General features: G+C 40.2%; 1 protein-coding gene across 1 annotated transcript in view; it reads right to left on the reverse strand.

Moving 5' to 3' along the window:
- The window catches only part of ADGB (androglobin), a 219879-nt gene that overhangs the window by 113934 nt on the left and 83651 nt on the right, over positions 1-22294 (reverse strand). The window contains 1 exon segment of the mRNA XM_026649581.1: positions 10059-10104. Within this exon segment, the coding sequence (XP_026505366.1) occupies positions 10059-10104 (46 nt within the window).

Consider the following 22294-nt stretch of genomic DNA (forward strand, 5'->3'; position numbering starts at 1 on the left):
CCCCAAGCACATGCTTGGAACGCTGGTGCCTAGAGCTGGCCCTGTGTCTGATTTGTGTCCATTTATTCTTTTGCATAGAGACTGTCCGGTTTGGCCAAAGTACATGGCAGAGGGGCATTGCTGGCACATGATGGCATATATCACATTGGTAGATGTGCGGGTGAACGAGCCTCTGATAGTGTGGCTGATGTGATTGGTCCTAATTCATTGTAAAGAAAAATGAAATCACATTAACCTAAGGTGACCAGATAGCAAGTGTGAAAAATCGGGACAGGGAGGAAGGTAATAGGAGGCTATGTAAGAAAAAGCCCCAAATATTGGGACTGTCCCTATAAAATTGGGACATCTGGTCACCCTACATTAACCAGAACTTTTCAAGGTCCAAAAGGGGACAAAATGTGCAGCAGAAAAAACAGAGTAGTGAAGTGAAGAGTAATAAAAGCTTAAAATAGTGTAAGATTAATTTGTTAAACAAGAAAAATTTCCCATGTCTTAGTTTTATAAATCAGCATTTCCGATATAAATAATGGACACTAATAAAACAGATAGCTCCATATCTGTTTGAGAAGGAGGTAACTGAGTCTAAAATGAAATGATGGCACAAAATACTTTGTAATAAGTGTTCACAACGTTAGGAACAGAATTCACTCCTCAAAAAACTGGAATATTTATTTGCATTTTTTGGCAAAACAGGGAGAGAAATGGGAGGATGGTCTGGATCACAAAAGAAGTTAGGCACCTAGAAAGTCACAGGAACAACACTGGGATGCTCAAAGTCTGAGTTAGGTGCTTAGGCTTTGTCATAACTATAAAGGGAAGGGTAACAGCCCTCCTGTGTACAATACTATAAAATCCCTCCTGGCCAGAGAGACTCCAAAATCCTTTTACCTGTAAAGGGTTAAGAAGCTCAGGTAACCTGGCTGACACCTGACCCAAAGGACCAATAAGGGGACAAGATACTTTCAAATCTTGGTGGGGGGGAAGGCTTTTGTTTGTGCTCTTTGTTTTGGGGGGAGTTCGCTCTTGGGACTAAGAGGGACCAGACATTAATCCATGCTCTCCAAATTTTTTTGAACAAGTCTCTCATATTTCAAACTTGTAAGTACAGCCAGGCAAGGCGTGTTAGTTTTATCTTTGTTTTCTCAACTTTTAAATGTACCTTTTGCTAGGGTGTTTACCTCTGTTTGCTGTAACTTTGAACCTAAGGCTAGAGGGGGTTCCTCTGGGCTCTTTAAGTTTGACTACCCTGTAAAGTTATTTTCCATCCTGATTTTACAGAGATGACTTTTACCTTTTTCTTTAATTAAAAGCCTTCTTTTTAAGAACCTGATTGATTTTTCCTTGTTTTTAGATCCAAGGGGGTTGGATCTGGATCCACCAGGAGTTGGTGGGAGAAAAGAGGGGGGATGGTTAATTTCTCCTTGTTTTAAGATCTAAGGGGTTGGATCTGTGTTCACCAGGGAGTTGGTGGAAGAATCTCTCAAGGCTACCCAGGGAAGGGAGTTAGCCCATTTAGGAGTGGTGGCAGCAGACCAGATCTAAGCTGGTAGTTAAGCTTAGAAATTTTCATGCAGGCCCCCACATCTGTACCCTACAGTTCAGAGTGGGGAAGGAGCCTTGACAGGCTTCCTGTAAAACGAATGGGGGGTGGGGTGGAGTTAGGTGTCTTAGAAAGCAATGCTCAAAAGGTAAGCCAGATGAGCTGGGAGCACCCCACGCTAGCCTGGAAGCTCAGCAAGGCCCACGTCAAACTTCCGCCTCCTCCACACCCAAACACCCCACTTGGGTGGTCAAGCAGAACCATATGAAAGTCAGCTCTAAAGAGGTTCTCATGTTGAAAGCACAAGGACATACACATTACCTTCTAAAAAGTACATCTTCAGAAATGGATTGCAAGGCCTCAGGCTCAGAAGACACCCACTCATCTCAAAGTCCACCATTTCACTATCTCCACAGGAGAGCACACACCCAGGACTCCGACACACAAGCAACAGATGGTACGGATGGCGGTGAGTTCAAATCACCCAAGGGACATGTGAGCCCACACACAAGAAGGAGGGTGGAGCAACAAAGGGGAAGAGAGGGGTGAATTGAGGAGCAGAGTTGCATGTTGCACCATCTCTCTGAGACACACACACACACACACACTTACTTTTCTACAGTCTCAGTGACCTGCCTGACCCCAACCACGGGACATCCTCCCAGAAATCATCCTCAATCACATCCAAGAGCACACCAGAAATGTCCTGCAACTCATGGCTGCAAAGGCATCATGGGTTTATGTCAAACTTGTCCACAGATGGAGGGGAGCAGTCTCATACCATGGAAGTCAAAACAGGTCAGCCTTACTTCTGGGCCTCATCATGACATGGTCATCCAAATGTACGCAAGGGTGCCAGCTGCCCACTGGAAAAAAATCAAATCCTCTCTAATCATGTTCCTCCACTGAAACGCGCTCCAGGAACACAAGACAGCCCTGATCCAGAAGGGAAGACAGTGTAGGTTCCCCACCCCACTCTTCAACACAACATCTCACCAGGCACTCCTACCATCTGGCCCCACACTACCTTCCCCCCCAAATATGCAGCTCCCACAGAACAACAAAGAAGAGCAGGCAATGCTCAGAACACTCATCAATTCCACAGAATGGGGAGGAGGAGAAGAGGAGACTCGCAGCCAAACACAACAGGGGTAGCAGCAGCCCAACAGAGACCCCTGGCATCCCAGAACAGACATAGCCCACCCTCACCAGCTGACCCAAGAAAGGAACCACATTGCTCAATGAGGACCACACACAGCAGGAGAAGGAGGGAAGCAAGAATTGGAAAGGCACCCATCTGTGTTGGGGTGTAGGGTCCCCCATATCCTGGGGCTCCACAGAAAGCATTCCTTTGTTTCAAAACTGCATAGCTAATCCATAAGAGATAGGTGCACAAAGGTGGAGCCCAGGCAACTGCATAGGCACCTATGTCTGAGAGTTCAACATAGGAGGCTGAACTAAGGTGCCTATATGATTGCCAAGTGCTGAGCGAGGACTGGGTGTCAGCTGAACACAGACCCACATGGTCATGAGGTCACAGGAAAGCACCACTTTGGAACACGCGATAAAAGCTGAAGCATGAGTCACATTCTGTTTGCGCCCCAGCATGAAAGTATTGTATGCCAGAGTGAGGGAGCAGCCACCAGGCACCTTGGGGAGGTGGGACAGCATAAGCAGCACAGAGCAAACATCAATGAAGCTGAGATCAAGGCCATTAATGGCTTCATGCAAGCCCAAGCCAACATGCTCATGGGTGCCAGGACTCAACAAATGAGCATAGGTGCTAAGGACAGGCTTTGGGGGGAGCTCCAGGATGGGGAACAGAGGACATCAAGAAAAATGGAGACTGATAAGGAAGCAGGCAAAGGCAGGCTTGCAGGGGATTGCTGGAAGAGACGGAGGCAGCCTAGGGGTGTCAGCTCCCAGAATGTATGAGGATGGCAGGAGCCACCTTCTGTGCCTTGGCCATGATGGGGACCAGGGAGCTGAAAACCAGACACTTATGGCATGGTCAATGACACATCTATCAGCAGTAGAGTAGAACAGAACAAAGAGGATGCTGGAAGGCACGGAGGACTGCACATGAGCACTTTATGGGTGATCAATCACAGCAGCCAAGTGTCTGCATCACATTATTAACAAGCACATGCACTGCTACACAGTCAGGGACCATAGAAGCGGGGTGGCAAGATTCCATTTCCCTTTACCCTGAAACAGGGACTCAGGCACCTAACTCCTTTTGTGCATCCAGGCCTCTGAGCATCTTCAACAATAACATAATATTCTCTACTACTACTTTAATAATTTGGAGCATGATCATTCCTAATGTAACTTCAGTGAAGTTAGAACTACATCAGATACATTTGACCCATTACTCTCAGAATTAAATACGATTTTGATATATAAGATATATAATTTTAAAAAATGGAGTGTCAACTAGATAAACATAATATACACACTTGAAGAGGGTGACAGAAGACACAAATGCTTTTGAAAAGTTAACCTAAGATTTAAGAAAATTAAGTCCAATAGACATTCAATAGGACTTAGGCTCATAAGGGACTTCAGTTCTTTGGAAAATATTATCTATAGGCCCCAGTTCTGAAAGCTGCTCCATGTAGGTGGTCCCCCAAGAGCCCCATAACACCCCACTGAAATTAATAGGCTCCCCCTGAGTCCTGGTCCATTCACACAGTTTTTATAGCTGGACTAGGGTCATAGACTGTATTAGGAGATGGAAACACTGAGAAACAGAAGATTTTTGAAGCTGCTCTAAGTAGGGATTTGAGCAAATAAAGGTAACAGTTTTCTGAAACTGTATCCAGAATAAGCCAGTTTAGACATTTCAGCTTATTTCTAAAACAAAACACCCAATGGGGATAAATCAAACTACTTGCTGGAGATTGTAATATATTGCAAGTGAACACAGGGTGCCTGACTGTCCTCAGATAGTTCATGTATTTGACTACCCATTGAACTGAAAATAAACTCCTAAGAGATAAAGTTACTGAAGTACCAGTCAAATAATCTGCCCTTTTTAGCCTTAGAAAAATGTATATTTCAGAATATTGCTCTTAAATAAAACATTTCTTTAAAGCGGACGTGATCCTCCCATTTTTTGGTTTGTGATTCATGCTGTGATATGTTCTATGAAGTTGAAAGTGTCACAATAAATTATTTTGAAATAACATGAGCTGACTGGTACAGGCTGATGTAATACATTATGACACAATGTAAAGCATTAGGCCAAAACATTATTTTTAAAGTGAGATGCTTTTTAAAAATAAATCACATATTTTTAAAAGAATTGTTTAGCTAATAAATTATGAGTCAATAACAAATTGCATTTGTGATGGGTTGTCACCCCTGGGGTGCAGTCTGGGAACTGTGGGAACTACTGCACCTCTCTAAGACACACAACAGGGTTGGGAACACAGCTAGCCTCACCCAAGCCCTGTTATCACCAACAGGACAGCAGGTGGTGCCACTCACCCAAACTGGGCTACCTGAGGGTAAACAGCAGACCCCAGCCAGTTTCCCAGCTCCCCAAGCATGCACCTCCCTTTTGAGTATAAACCCAACATTATATGGTCTTGCACTGCACAAGGATCCGGACAGTGAAAGCTCATTAATATGTCCGCCCCTCCCTCAATGTGGAGCGGAATATACACACTTGTGGTAACCAAACTGATATTTTCCCCCAGACACTTCACTTAAAGGCACACTGGTTTAGGATAAAATATAAAACATAAAATATAAAGTTTATTAACTACAAAAAGATAGATTTTAAGTGATTATAAGTGATAGCGAACACATCAAAGTAGATTACCTAATAAAGAAACAAAAACACAAACTAAGTTTAACATACTAGAAGGATAGGATTTGAATTAACAATCTCTCATCCTGACTGACAATACAAGCAGGCTTGCTGATTCTCAAGGGACAAGCAGCACTAGCTTTGCAGTTTGGGATCCCCACCCTTATTCCAAGTCCTTTTCCTTAGGAGCTTCTCTCAGGTTTTGAGTTGTGGGGCAGTGAAGAACAACAGATGATGTCACTCCCTGCCTTATATAGCTTTACCAAATGGGGGAACCCTTTGTTCCAAAACCAGTTCCCAGACCAGTTTGTGGAAAAATACAGGCCCCCAAAATGGAGTCTAGAGTCATGTGGCCTGGTCACATGCCCTTGGCAGAGTCATTGCAGCCATTACTTACAGGCTGTCTGGAGCATTCTCAGGAAGACACATGGGTGGAGGATAAGCTTCTCCTAAGGACTATTATTTTCCCTAATGGCTCATTACCCTGAATGGGCTCTTCACAACCAGCTGTTTAGCCTGGAAGCCTCTTGCCTAATGGGTGTTACCCAGGTTTGACTACATGTGAAATACAGATATATAGTCAATATTCATAACTTCAAATACAAAAACGATACATGCACACAAATAGGATAATTATATTCAGCAAATCATAACTTTTCCAATGACACCTTACATGACCTGTCTTGCAGAAAATGCATCATAATTATGCCATAATCATTTCATAATATCACTGTGAAGAATATGGAGTGTACAGTCACAGCATTATTTAAAGAAAATAAAGCTACATTTGTACCTCAAGGCCATTAGGAAAGCATCCCATGAGAGCCAAGAACTCCAGCCTCTGAAGACTGTAATTATTATGTATATTTATCAAGGGTGTGTGACAGAATATACCCTCTGAACACTATGTAATAATCTTTGTACAAAATATGCCTTGTAAGGTATCATCTGAAAACTCATAATTTTCAGGTCAGTATTGTCCTGGTAAAATATGTTTAGCAACATTGAATGTGAAGTTATAAGATTCCCTTGTATGGTATTATTAACACGTTTCAAACCCCACAGCCCTGCCCAAACAGAAGCTGGCAAACAGGTCTGTCCTAAACAAAGGAATATGTGCCCTGCTTACTGTGCATTTAAGCAATAAACAGTCATCAAGCAGGAAGGGAAGACAAAGGAAGTTCCAACAGGTGAGAAAACCAGCAGGGAACATCCTTCCACATAGACTCATTGTCTCCTGGTTCTGAGTTGGAAATTATTTTCAAAAGGGGGACTGAAACTATAAAAAGGTGTGACAAACACCCGAAGGCACCCCTCTTTCTCTCCCTGCCCATTGCATTTACTGCACCTGAAGAGACAGAGGAAGCAGACATTGGAGTCTGTGGGAGGGATCCTGGCCTGCGAGTTTGGTCAATAATCTGTTGGAGCATGTGATGAGAAACTTTGCTTGAATCTAATATAGTTTGTTAAGTTAAGCATTAGTAAGCGTCTTATCTTTATTTTTCTTGTAACCATTTCTGACTTTTATGCTTCATTACTTGTACTCACTTCTAATCTACCTTTCTAGTTAATAAACTTGTTTTATCTAATCCAGTGTGTTCAAGTTGAAGTGTCTAGGTAACCCCATTCGGTGTAACAAATTGTGTGCATATTATTCTCTGAAAGGAATAACAGACTTAATATATTTGTTCTGACCAGGAGAGGATTGGGCAGTACAGGACATACATTTTCGGGGGGAAATCTGGGACTGGGAGTACGTTGGTGTCACCCTGTGGTGATTTTTAAGGCTGGTAAGAACCAAGGTGTGACTGGCTGGCTGCAGGGTACACACAGACATAGCTGGGAGTGATTTGTATGCTGGAGGCTTTTTGTGAGCAGCCCAGGTTGGAGCTGCAGCAGCAAAGCATTGTAAACGGCAGCATAGGCAGGGGTGGCACAGCAATACATTAGTCTGGATTGTACCTTGGTATGTCATAGGGTGATAGCCTGTTCTCCACACAAAGACCAAATACAGGAGGAATTACAAGGTTTTGGTGGATACAATCCAGCATGGAAGCAGTGCACAGAGAACCTAGCCACAAAGAATCTGGGTAGCCTGGCCACCACTAGTATCATAAGATGTATGGCCAGTGTCCTGCAAACCCCTCACCCTTTGCAGTGTTGAGGGTGGGGGAGCATATAGGGAGTGTGTACATGGTGCACAGACTGACTCTCTATGCTGTGTGTGAACCCCTGCACAGTACTATGAAGGGAGATTTCAAAACCAGGCCCAATGATCTGCTGCTGAATGACAGACAATCCTCACCTGATGGGAAAGGAATGGAGAGAGGATTCTCTGGCCTCACCCATAGTTCATCTCTCCCATCTCCTGCACATTGCTTCCTTGGCTGGGAACTCACAGCAAAGCATGTCTCCACTCCATGCATGTGATATGCATCATTACATTTCCCCTTCCACACCCAGTTGCCTTCTTGCACAGTGGAAGAGTTCTAATAAGGAGAGGTTTCTCTTCCTGATTACCATGGGGATCTCTTCAATTCTTTCCCCTTTCAGCTGCATGAGAGTTCTGGAAAAGCAGCAGACAGAGGAAGGGTGTCTGATGGGGGTTGGGGGCTCCTCTTCAACAGAAACCAGACTTTAAAAAAAAAAAAAAAAAAAAAAAACACTTGCAGGGAACAGGCTGCTCTCTTTCCCTCAGTTAAATAGGGAGAAACTGAGAAATCTTAAAGATGCATCTTTCCAAGTCAGGACACACTGCTGGATTCCTATGAAGATATCTCTAAATCTCTCTGTGTTTTTACCCATTTTAACTGGCAACTATTCCACTTTTGCATGTTACAAAAGACTAGTATTGTTAACAGTCTGTCATATTGTCATTCTACTCGAGTCCTGCTGCACCAACTGATGAGCCTTCCCTCTATGAGTAATTCAGTTTTAGCAATAGTGCACTGTAGAGGAAGTGGAGAAGGGATCAGTTTGGCTATTGAGATACACTAGCTTCAAAATCAATTGACAGTGATGGATATAAAATTTCTCCAATTGCCCATGCATGGCAGTTTTAAGGGGTCATCTATTCTACACTTACACGGCACATATATTACCTCTATTTGTATTAAATATTGTCTCATCACAGTACTAAGAGAAATAGTTGAAGAGTATCTTTCCACCTAAACAATTTGATGCAATGATCCTTCATTGAGATAAGATTAGTAAGTATATTGTCTAATAATATTTAATAATCTCAAAGAGAATAAGTTCAAGCACCATATTAACCTTATAACAGTCCTTAAGAACATAACCTCAGAAACAAAGTTTGTCTGCAGTGGATACTCTCTTGATTAATTTGTTTAAAAACGGTAACAGTGTGGGTTCTGTCATGATTTGGTCGGATATGCTTACTACATGCTCCAAGATGTAATAACTGGACATGTCCATCATCAATCTACATTCAAGTTTTAGCATATCTCAACTGATGCATTTATTTTTCTTTTTGTGGCAGCACCAAATACTTTGGTGTTTTTAGGTTACTAAAACTAGTTGGCAGGTTTCATGTTTTCTTTAATAGAGGTAATGGTAAAATAATAAGAGAAATTTGTGTAATGTGAATATGTCTCTTGCTTTATTGCTGTTATTTACAATAGTGGTTACTGTACTGTATATGTGTTTTCCTTCACCTAGAATTAATTCTATTTCTGGATGCTTGAAATAATGGATCACAGATGTTTTATGAAAAAACAATAAAAATGTTTTAAAAGTCTAAATTCTGTGCCTTTTCCACATTCTAGAGCTGCACTTAAGTTACTTCCGCCCTAAGGCTACAACTACTAGAGGCTGCAGAGCTCCAGCCAGGAGTGACGAGATGAGGCACAGATGAAGAATATGAAGTTGTGGTGTATACAGCTGGAATCACATTTACATTTACTCTTCACTGTGAAGTAACTCCACACCTCTGGTAGGTAGGAATAGCTTTTACTAATTATGAGTCCTATGCAGTAAGGCTGGATAGGTCAGCCTGCTGTGTAGTATCATGCACATACCGTCACCTTCTAAGCCTCTGTGGTTTGGAAGACTTTTGATATCTTCTGCTGAACCGAGCTATTTATGTTGATTCACAAATTTTCAAGCCTTCAATACCTAAGAATACTGGAAGTGGTCCTGCAGCCTACAGTGCTACAATATTTTCACTCCCTTCTTCTGTCAAGACCCAACATGCATCTGAATCAAAAAAAATCTATATTCAGCTTTCAGTATGTATTTTGAAAAATGACTGGACATTGTGTCCAGTCACTGCTCAAAACTCCCTCCCCCTCACACACATTTAAAATGTAACTTTCCTCACAATGAAAGCTCTCATTTATTTTCGCCTTTCACTTTTTTTCCCCTAAATTAAAACAGCATTCATAATGATCAGGGAAAGACAAAAACAGCATACTATATATATATATATAGTTGAAAGAAAATTGTAAATGTTTCAGAAGTATTTATTTTTCAAAATATGTATGTACATTAATTAAAACCACTCAAGACTGCAGTGTACAAAACCATTACATTATATTTCCAGTTCTCTGAAATCTCTCACTATGGACTAAGTCCTGTTCCCAATGATGTTAACATTTTTGCTATCGATTTCAATAAGAGTAAGATTTCATATGAAATCAGTGAAAGAATGAACATGATCTATTTTAATCACAAATAGATTACCTTTAGTGGGGCCTTCTGTGTTATGCTGTTGAATGGGGGAAGTCTCCTATATGGGAAAAAATAAAATCTGGTCATGACAATCTTACATATGTAGGCTTGGCTACATACATGTTGCTGAGAAGTAAATTTAAAATTAAAAAAACATTTCTACATATCTCTTAATATACAATAAGACAATCGCTTATGTCTTAATATACAATAAGACAACCCCACTAACACGGCTACCCCTCTGACATATGGTTAAGTTAGACTATCTAGCAGGTATGTTATATCTACGTAATACATCAAATACACAAACTAACAGTTCAAATATACAGCCTAATGGGAGTTGTGCCTCAGTAAGGATGCTAAGATCTCATTCTTACTGATTAAACTTTGCCTTTTTAATATTTATTTATGTATAGTTTAACTGCTTCAGAACAGACAGGCAGCTTGGTTAACCTCAAAATCTGGAAAACAAATGGTATCCCTAATTACAGTTGACACCAGCAGTTAATAGCACAAAAATGACTGAGGGTATGACTTTAGGCACACTTAAATTCAGAGGGCTATATTTAATGATAAAGAAACCAATAACCAGTAAAAAATGAAAATGAAATGAAAGCCATGCCATAGGGAAACTGTAAAATAATAAAGATGTCATAATGTACCTTATAGTTTTAATGTTACCAAAACTTTAACAAATAACACGGCAAGGATTACAGACAATTCCAAAATGTTCTTTTTCTTTGAAACCACTACAAAAAACATATCTAAAATAACTTCTGAAAATGTGTGATATAAATGCATGATGTGTTCAGTGGCATAAAGGTTTTTATTGACAATAGGTTGGTATAATTTACATATTTCACTTGTGGTAAAGCCACTCATGAGTCAGATAAACTTAGCAAACTAATGCAATAATACTCCTATGGCACACCCCATCATGTGTCACAATACACATTCTTACGACTTCATATAGGCTGTACAGATACATAGGTAGATGTATATGACATCATACTATTATCGTTTTTTTAGTACAGTGAGTTACACTGGTAATCTCAAACAACTATCAGTACAAATAATACACCACCTCACCCACTCAGGTGTTCTATGCATGCACCATATTTTGCAGGAAAACTATTTCAAAAGTGCTAAGAAGGTTTATGAAAATACTATTATTACTGTTTTTCATAATCCTTCACCTATAAAGCCAGGCTCCCTTTTTTATTGTGATTCCAGCTGTGCAGTTCCACACACAAAAAAAACAATTATTTTAATATATTTTAGAAACACCTAAAAATTAACTAAAATAGCTTTTTTAAATAATCATGATGTCATTATTTAAAACTTCATTACCATACAGCCTTCCAGGGATAGAAATGAGTTCTTTATCCATTTGGAAAGGAGGGATTTGGGGCATTTTAAACTTAGAACTAATACTGTCCTAGGCCTCAATATTGCCTGTTGTGGACTTCAGAGCAGTGCAATTTTGGAATAAGATTCCACATTTGAAGAGTAAGAATAAAAAAGTTTGCTTGTCAGGTTGCCTGTTTCAAAAAAATGGAGGCTGTTTGAATCTGGTGAGAGGTTTGGAATATCAGAGTCTCACACAGAGATGAATTCATAGCAGAGTGCTGATGGGACAGAGATGAATGCTATCTATCACATGGATGAGCAACTTACTATATGTGTATTGTGTGCCTACTAAATATACATGCAAACAGACATGTATGTATGTGTAGACACACACTCTGCCAAACTGTGGTTCTGAGAACTAGTGAGTACCAAAGTGGGAGCAAACACCTTCAGCACCCAGGCAACGTAGGCATATCATCTTGCAGATGCACACTAAGCCATTGCACTTGTTAAGACTTGCAAAACAGATGCATTCCCTTTAGCATTGTTTTCGTGGAACATTAGGCAAGTGCCAGATGGGGCTTTGCAATGGCCATACATCTACGCCTTTCAATCAAGATCTCATGTTGGGGGATGCAGGGACAATGACATAGTAAAGTCCAGTGGTTTTACAGTTATATATGGTAAAATTTCTGAATTAACATTGCAACAGATATAACAAAAGGAGTTTTATGGAAAAACATGTCCCTTAAATATGAATTTAATATATGGGGGCAGCTACTTTGGTGGTGTAAACGGTCATAGCTCCATTGACATCAAGCTAAGGAACTACCCTTTGGTAATGTGGCAATATTGATTAATGAAGCTCCCCTCATCAGAATGCCCAGAGAATGGCAACCACACAAAATATATGTATTTACATGAACTAATTTAATATTCATTAGTGATATGAGAAGCTTTTTTTTTTGTAAAATCAAAAGGCATATTGCAGAGGAGTCACAAATCACATACTGCAACATTAATTTAATCAAGCACTAAGAGGAAGCAGGGTCAGTTCTATTTTCTGATATTATTTCCCATGTAGCATTCCTGCCAGAGAGCACAAATTAAAACTTTTAAAAAAAAGATATTGGGAGTAAGCAGTAGGATGAAAATAACAGGTAGGGAATACCTTATATTTACAGCTACTGACATATTATAGAGAATTCAGGCTATTCTGAAGTGAAACTCAGACACAAATATAGCAGCTTTACTAATTTTCTTCACTACAGTTGTTCCAGCTAACTCTGAAGATCTTTGTTTGAGTGTTTATCTGAGGGAGCAGTATTTGAGGTGATGAGGGTCAGAAGGGGGAAGAACATGGTTATTTTCAAACCAATCACACAGGGGAAAACAATTTAAAAAGTTGGAACATACCATATCTCCTTTCCCCAATCCTTCTCCTATACTTCCCACCCCTCAAATAAATTAATAAAAATAAAAGTAAAAAAAATTGAGCTCTGGAAGAAAAGATAAAGCCCAAAATATTTGTATTGCTAAAATATAGTACAATGTTCATAGCACAATTCCAATAAGACTCTCTCCACTATGATAAGATCCTAGATCCATTAGATCCATAGTCTTTAATGCCTTGATTGTGACTAGCTGCTGCTTACAGTATTTGTGTCCTCCAAAGCTTTAATAAAAAAATCTGCAATTGCCACAATATGCACTATGTTTGTGTATTCTGAAGTGTATGTCGGAGTGCAAATGTTTTGCGAGGTATTCCCAGAGCCAGCCTATGTGAAATGCAAAGCCCTCAGGCTCCATCATTCTCTTGGGGACCTAGAAATGTCAGGGCTAATCTGTTTTCATTTTAAAAAATGAGTACATTTCTAGCCCTTTTCCACGGAAAATAAGGAAAAAGCAAACATCATTAGGGTTAGGAATTTGTCACTGAGTTTTCTTACAGATCATAACTTATTCCCAAGCTGGCCTTTTGGCTTCATGAAACACTTGGTCACAGGTCCCTTGATCTTTGGGGAAACCCCAGAGCAATTTGTGGTTGTGACAAGCAGTACTGCCCAGGTTGCTGTTGCTGCAAGCTCGCTCCCAAATGGTTACTTTCAACTGAGATGCCTTCTCTGCTGAACAGCTAATGTGGCCTCTAGTCAAAAGAGGGGGCAGCTTAGTAGTGTAAGGTGGAGTTGGCAGCAACTGGGGCCAGGTTCAATATCTAGGCTTCCTCTTTACAAAACAGAATCTTCTTGAGCCCCCAACAAGTAATCTGGGGAAACTAAACACCACTGTGGGCGCCTTTAAGAGGCAATAATTTCCCCACTCACAAGCACAGAGTTTGCTATAACAAATGAAAACTTTTATTAAAAGAGAAAGGAACCCAGCATTAATTTGGGAAAACACCATAACCCTGATTCAAAAGCACATAACCAAAAGCCCCACAGTACATTGTGCAGTGTCCTTTGCATCAGTTTCACATCTTGTGATGTGAAAGTCTGATGAACAAATGTACCTTTATCACACCACTCCTCTTTCCCTCCACTGCACTGCACTGTTGGTTGTCCTTAGTGAGCGAAGAGAGAGTTCTGAGGTGCATTCATATGGGCCCACCTCCCATCCACTTCCCGCAGTTCCCATTGGCTGGGAACGGTGAACCGCGGCTACTGGGAGCTGCAGGTGGCCATGCCTGCGGACGGTCAATGTAAACAAACTGTCTCGCAGCCCACCAGCGGATTACCCTGATGGGCTGTGTGCGGTCCGCGGTCCGCAGGTTGCCCACCACTGTTCTAGATGATCTTGACATGATTGTACATCTTAAGTGCTATGGTACAATTTAAGAATAACCCATCACCAGTAAGCCAGGAAACTAAAACACAAATCCTCTTTCCCTTTAAAAAAAAAAATCCACTTCCTCCTCATTCTTCTACCTTCATGTTTTCTACAACATGACAAATTTTTTGATTGTACAAGTTGTTTTCTGCTAAACAAAGGTGACAGAGATTCTCCACAATTGTTTCTTATTCCCACTATGAATATGGTGTTGAAGAAAATATCAGTGGGTGAGGATGTCCTTGATAATGGTGCCAAGCACTTATGTTTCACCTTTGCACTGAAAAATGTTAAAGCGTCCGACAAACCTATAGACTTTTCCTTTTATGTCAACTACCCTTTTGACACAGATTTTTTTATTCTTTTTTTTCTGAACTCTTCTTAGGCTTTTGGTAATTAAATTTTTTTCTTGTGTCGAAGATAATGGCGTTTAAGTTGGTAGTGTTAAACTATGGTGGCTTTAAGGCCAGTTGCAGAGGTGGCAGCAGTGAAGGCATTGCTCCATTCGCTTCCCCCCTTTTCAGGGATGGTTTGATGGGATGACGTGATTTTAGTCAATAGGTCAATAACGTGCCATCGCTGGTAATTAGTAACAACGGTCAATGATGGGATATTAAAAGTTACTACAGAGAACTTTTTTCCGGAGGGTCTGGCTGGAGAATCTTGCTCGCATGCTCGGGGTTCAGCTGATCGCCATATTTGGGGTCGGGAAGGAATTTTCCTCCAAGGTAGATTGGCAGAGGCCCTGGAGGTTTTTCGCCTTCCTCCACAGCATGGGGCAGGGGTCGCTTGCTGGAGGATTCTCTGCGACTTGAAGTCTTTAAATCATGATTTGGGGACTTCAACAGCTGAGTCAAGGGAGAGAATTATTCCAAGAGTGGGTGGGTCAGCTTTTGTGGCCTGCATCATGCGGGAGGTCAGACTAGATGATCATAATGGTCCCTTCTGACCTTAAAGTCTATGAGTCTATGAGGTGAACCCACGTGAATTCACCTTTGAATTCTGGGTCTTCACTGACCCAGAACAACTGTGAGTAGGATGTTAAAGGGACTTCGACACCACAAGGCAAAGGACATTGTCCAACGTACTGTGGGGTGGGTGTTTGCTTCTTGTTACATGCTTTTGAAATATGGTTGTGGTGTTTTCCCAAATTAATGCTGGGTTCCCTTTCCCTTTTAATAAGAGCTCTCTTGTTTACACAGGCTCAGTGCTTGTGATTGAGGAAGTATTGCCTCTTAGAGGCACCAAGGGTGGTGTTTTCTTTTCTTGGGTTCCTAGTTGGGGGCTCAAGCTGATTCTGTCTTAAATTGCTAAGAGGAACCCATAGATATTGAACCTGGCCCTTGTTGTTGCCAACTCACCATGACACTATTTATTTCATTCAAATTCAAAAAATGGTAACCATACACAATAAAAATCTATTTGATCCTCAAATAAAGCTGTCTGTCATTTTTTCCACTGACAAGATTTCCCATACTTTATTTCTGCAAGCCGCTAATCGTGGAGGAATCTATTTTACCTAACTAATCTCAGGCAAGATGATGTTGTGAAGTCACTGTTTTGAAGATACATTTTCTAGGCATCTAAAGAAAATGCCTAGAAAACTAGGAAGAAGTCTGAAGCGCTTATAATCTAAGGCCTTAGTTCATTTGGGTACATCTTTATGCACATGAACAGTCCCATTGAACTAACTGCAGGATTACAGGATCAGGGTCAAATTTCAGATGTGATATGGTAAGTGACAGTAACAAACAGTAGTGGATTCGGAGGAAGGACATTGGTACAGTTGAAAGACTGTGCAGTTACACAGTTGAGATACTGTATATACACGTAATGGTTAGTTAGTTCTTTAAAAAATTCTATTTTTCACTCACTTCTTTAAGTAAGGGTGTAAGCAGCAGATCTTAAGGAAAAAGCTAAATGAAGAGGGGATTGAAGATTGGCAGACCATAACTGGGAGGGCATTCCAAGTATATGGACAGCCTCAAAAAAAAAAAAAAAAAAAAAAAAAAAAGCGCACACAGTTGGGAAGTAAGTGGATCAGAAAGGCTGGATCATCATTTTCTGAGCAGAGGAAGCTGGCTGTGGTGAGACTAATTTGGATACGTAGGTAACGGTGGCATTATGTGGGGCCTTAAAGGCAAGGTCAAGATGTCTTTGGTGTGGTAGAAAAGGGAAACTAATAGAAATGTTTAAAGAGGATGTGGTTGAGTCAATGGACAAAGATGATGACTTTTAGCAGCTGCATTCTGGATGGCCTAGAGGAGAGCAATATCAGAGAGTATGAGGCTGAAGTAGCTGAGAAGGAAGATGATTAAAAAGGGCAGCAGTCTGAGGATTTCTGGATATTGTAGTGCAATATCTATAATTATGCTTAATACTCAGTGGTTAAATGTCTTTGCAATTTGGAGGAGAAAAATTCTCTCCTTTCCAATGGGAGTGGGTTTGGCAGGGACAAGAGGGGCAACACGGGGGAAAGGCTCCAGCAGCTACCTGGTGCCTAGGCAGGCCAGTTATCCAGTATTAAGCTGGACAATCCTGCTTTTCTAAGGTTTGTCCCCCATTCAGTATGGAGTCAAAAACAGACGTGGTTTTGACCAGTATCAGACGGGAGACACCATTTGTGGCTATATTTTCTTAGGTGTTGGCCTCTTATCCATATGTGAATTTCCAAGTACCCATAATTGGAGTTTTAATTGCTGACATAAGCTATTTGTGTCAATACTACATTAATACATTTTCCAATACATTAATAATGTTAACCTCATGGTTACACATACTACAAATCCCCCAAAAACATTTTCATGTTTTTGCAGCGGACTTGTTCATTACAAGCTATATATTGTAAAAACACCTACAAACCTTATAACCCTAAGTCAAGTACTTACTCATACTACCTGCCAGGCCTTGCTAGGCCTCATGTTAATCACTATACCTTACCAGGCCATAATGTAGCTTATTGCAAAGCCTAAACAAATATTTTACATTTGTTTACCCTTCTTGCATTTTCTAAGCATCCTAACTTATTTTAACATGTAGGTTACTGTTTATTGTCAGTTATGGACCTCCCAAGATCAGGTGAGGGTCACAGGTTAACACTTGTGTAAGAGGAATATTCTCCATCCTGGATAAATCAAGTGTGAATTTTAGTTGGCAGAGCTACAAAGAAACAGTTATTCAGGATCATCATCTTCTCAAAAGAATTTGGTATAACTGTGTTTTGAACAGCTGACAAATGTATAATCTAATCTTCTGCCTTTTTCTTATCCTTAACGGGAATAAGCATAAAAATTAATGATAAATCAAATTCTGAACTCTCCTTTGTTCAGGAAATAGTTTTTTCCTCCATGAAAAAATGTATGCAGTCAAAAAGAAGGCCAAGAGACTACTTTGAAATGTCAGCCTGAAACTTACACAAAAATAATTGTTAGACAATTTTTATTGTAAAAAATAAAAGTGCTTTGAGAACCTTAGATGTAAAATCGTATATAAGTGCCTTTTATTGGAGGGCCTTAAATTGATATGGTGTAGAACAGTAATTGCCCAGCTTATCTCCTGAAGGTTTTAAACACAAAGCTCTTGATGCTTAAAAATGGAAAAAAAGTTATCCAGACTTCGTAGACTACAAGATTAAAAACCAGAGATTGGCAATAATCTGTGTATCAGGGATATCAAGGTTTGACTTTCAGCATTGTTTTTGAATTGCTTATCTCAAGTAAGGACTGCATGCCTCTTCAAAATAAATTCAATACTTCTTTAAAACAAAGAGACAAAGGTGTCTCATGAAAGAAAACTGACCAGCTGTAGCTCTATGCTAAGGTGATTTTTGCCATTTAAAACATTTGTGTGAAATAAGGAGGATTCTTCACCATTTTGTCTTTCATGGCAGGCAGTATATATCTATAAAAATGCACGCACACACACACACACACACACACACACACTCTTCTTTTTTCCTTATTTCCAATTTGCATTCCCCATTAATAGGTATGAAATTTTTCACCTGAGATTTAAATTGAGGCAAAAGTAAGGTTCAAGTATAGGTCAATTAGTTGCTCATGACATCTTACATTTCATCTATGAATCAGATTGCCCTCAGACTGACTCCCACTCCCACATCTGTTTCCTACCATTCCATTTTTCTCAATATCTGTCTCATGTACGTTCTTACTTGCCCTTGACACTCTCTGCTTCCTTGCCCTTTTGTGACAGACCAGAATTCACAATCAGTGTGGTTTCTACAGCCAGGAACTACAGGAGAAAATTAAAGTAACATTCCAAGCAACGTTTATGCTTCTGGCACACAGATGTCTATCACTTTCTAATTAACTATCTATATTTGTAGAAATACGGTGTTTCAACACATTGATTCAGCTTATAATTATAATAAACAATACGATTCTATTACAACTTGTTTTCACACACGTTTTTAAAAGATTTTCATGCACATTGTAATTAATAAAAAAGAAATCTAAAACTTGTTATACTAATAACATTAAATCTCTTATTTTATATAACACACACACTACATAAAAAACCAATGTATTTGATTTTAAAGGCCTCCCTCCACCAACAAGTTTGGGGTACTTTGTGACAAAACTACACCAATTTATAATGGCTGAAGATCTGGTCCTACATACTTGAAACTCGCTTTTAAAATGTTACAAACAAACAATCAAGGATATCCACAACGGGAAATGTTTTTATTTCAATGCATCAAACACTGTCTATTTGAGCTTGCCATTTGGCTATGGAACATGGTGTGTCTTAATAAAAGATATTCTCTGACTGTTTATGAAGGAGGTCAAGAACACCCTCAGTTAGATCTTTGTAATCCTCAAATATGATTTATGACCCTGCTGGTGGGCATAGTGCATCAGTTATAAATATTTAAAAGGGAGGATTTTGCCCCCATTTATATTTCCAATTTGTGCCAGAAACAGACAGTGGGGATTTTTAAATAACTGGTTCATCTTTGTCATATCTTTGAGACTGAGCCATTAAGGATTTTGTTGTTTTTTCCCCTTTGAGATCAGCACCAACTATGAGTGACTAAATTCCATGGTAATGGCTTTCCTTTTCATTCCTTTCCATATTCTAATCACTCTGCATGCAAAGAAATGGGAGAAAAGAAAGTTCACTCTTTATCATTATTTCCTAGTCCAAATACAGGGGAGAACTATGGTAAACTCTTAGGAGTTGGTTTACGATTTCTTAGTATTTCTGCATAGTACCAGTTAGCTATAAAACCCCTGTTAGGAGCTGTTCTCTACTTACTTTACTGTAAAGGGTTAACAAGCCCACAGGTAAAAAGGAAAGGAGTGGGCACCTGACCAAAAGAGCCAATGGGAGGGCTAGAACTTTTTAAAATTGGGGGAAAAACTTCCCTTTGTCTGTGTGTTGTGGTTCTCTGGGAAAGAGAGGAACAGGGAGCAGTTATGCTATGAGAAGCTTTAAGCCAGATCATCAGATCATATCTAGAACTACTTATTTGGAACCCTCAAATGTATCAGTAAATCAGGGAATGTCTAAAGAGACGCAATTATGGTTATTTCTTTTATTTCTTATTGGCTTGTGGACTCCTCTGTGCTAACACCAAATGCTTTTTGTTTTGCTTGTAACCTTTAAGATGGACCTCAAGAAGGTTATTCTTGATATTTAAATTTTGTAAGTGGGTTTTTTAAATCTAGCAAAAGCCTAAGTTCCAGATGTATTTTCTTTCTTTTTGTTTTTAATAAAATTTACCTTTTTTTAAGAACAGGATTGGATTGTTGTGTCCCTAAGAGGTTTGTGCATATGTTGTTTAATTAGCTGGGGGCACCAACTAATTTCCTTTGTTTTCTTTCTCAGCTCTTCCCTGGAGGGCGGGTGAAAGGGCTTGAGGGTACCCCACAGGAAGGAATTCCCAAGGGGTTTATTTTGCACTTGGGTGGTGGCAGCATCTACCCCTCCAAGGTCAGAGAGAAACTGTGACCTAGGGAGTTTAATACCAGCCTGGAGTGGCCAGTATTAATTTTTAGAATCCTTGCGGGCCCCCACCTTCTGCACTCGAAGTGCCAGAGTGGGGAATCAGCCTTGACAGCATCCAATACAATAGGACTCAGATATTATTTATTTGTATTACCACAGTGCCTAGGAGCCCTAGTTATACTGTGCTAGGTGCTGTACAAACACAGAACACAAAGACAGTGCCTGCCTTAAGGAGTTTATAATTGGACTAGGAAGAATTAGATTTTTATCATTAAATGCTGATAAACTTCAATTTCACCGTACACCCAGGCAAACTGATGAAAAATATCTCCATTGATAATAATCAAAATTTACAGATAGACAAAGAAAGAAAAATGCTGTTTGAGAACTCATTAAAGATTGAGTTAATGCTATTTAGTTTCTATATTTTGACATATGACGTTGGTAATTTGTGGTTTAATGGGCAAAGTTTTGACATTTTAAATCTCAGTGTCTACTGTTATTAAATAATTGTCTAACCACCCATAAATTCCCACAACTGTGAACATGTAAGTTGATAAAAATAAAAATTGCTTAAAATCAATATGACCCTAATGATTATAAAAACAAAAATCAAATTCTGTCAAGCCTACTTATAATCTGAATATAAAACAAAAGACAACAGTTGGATATAGACAGAGTACAAGGAAACAATATTAGTCAGCATGATAGGCAGCAGTTTCAGCACACCAGCGACTTAACCATTGTCAAACTTTTGAATGAGGCACTACTGCCTAACAAAGTTCTATTTGTGCTGGATAATATGTGACTGTCATGAACGCCAACCCTTTTCTACACGTTTTGAAAGTCTACAGAGGCCAAATCCTATCAGTTGCTCATGATTTGTATGAGCGTAACTGACAGAATTTGTGTCAGTGTTTGGGAACTCAAGGTGTATGGGCACTATAGAAGTGCAAAGTATTATTTAAATTAATGGAATTGTGCCAGTATACACCAATATACAATCTGATCCTCAGAGACACCTTAGACTGCTAATTATGTACTCTGTTATATGATTTAAGTTCCATCTGCCACTTGTTTGCTTGAAAGTCTCCTGCTCTCTGTTCACCATGACTCATTTTAGATGTTATGAGTAGCATTTTTTAAAAATGGGTGTCTAAAGTTAGGATCTGAAGCACATTGGAGCAGCAAAGTGCTCAACATTTTTGAAAAACAAGACTTATTTAGGTGCCTAAATATGGACTCAGAGACTAACTTAAAGCACCCTTCTTAAAAATATTGGCCTACATGTCTAGGTTTGAGGGTTATTTATTCCCAAGTAGCTGTGTATCTAGGTAACCTCTGTACTGTAATTGAAATACAGTAAGCATATTATACACACACAAGCAGTGTAAAGCCTATGCTGCCATATTGGGGTAAACAGTAAAGTCATGTGTGTACAAAAGCCAAAAATGGCTGAGAACTTAAAGGTTGGAAACTAACAAACTGAAAATCCCAGTGATATTGATCCTAGTGATATTCTAAACAAACAAATGTCTTAACTGCACTTGTAGCTGCTTCCATCCCTTTTCACTGATTCAAGCTTTTTAGGCTTCAAAGTCAGACACAGGCCTGGGGGAAAAATTAGCGGGTGCCCTGCACCCACCGGCAGCTCCTCGCCTACTCTTCCCCCTGCGAGCACGCCGCATCCCTGCTCCTCCCATTCCTGCCACCTAACAGTTGTTTGGTGGTGCTTAGGACTTTCTGGGAGGGAGGGGGAGGAGCGGGAACATGGTGCGCTCAGGGGAGGAGGCAGAGAAGAGGCAGGGCAGGGGTGGGGGGTGGGGGAAGGGGGCGGAATGGGGGCGGGAAGGGGGCAGGGCCGGGGGGGGAGGGGGAGTGTCGGGCACTCACAGGGCAGAGGGGAAGTTGGCGCCTATGGGTGTAGCTATGCGCTGCTGTAAAAAGGAGGGTGTGTCCCAGGGCAGTGTGTAGCTACAAGTGTCAGGAAAAGGCTCTGGCATCTCCCTGCTGCTAGAGACTTTCTCTGCTGCCATAGTCTTTCACTACAGTGGGAAAAGGGTCTGGCAGTGCGACACTATATTGCTAAAAATAGCAGTGTA

The sequence above is a fragment of the Terrapene carolina genome, unplaced genomic scaffold, assembly GCF_002925995.2.
Source record: "Terrapene carolina triunguis isolate 2854851 unplaced genomic scaffold, T_m_triunguis-2.0 Scaffold85, whole genome shotgun sequence".
Taxonomy (NCBI): domain Eukaryota; kingdom Metazoa; phylum Chordata; order Testudines; family Emydidae; genus Terrapene; species Terrapene triunguis.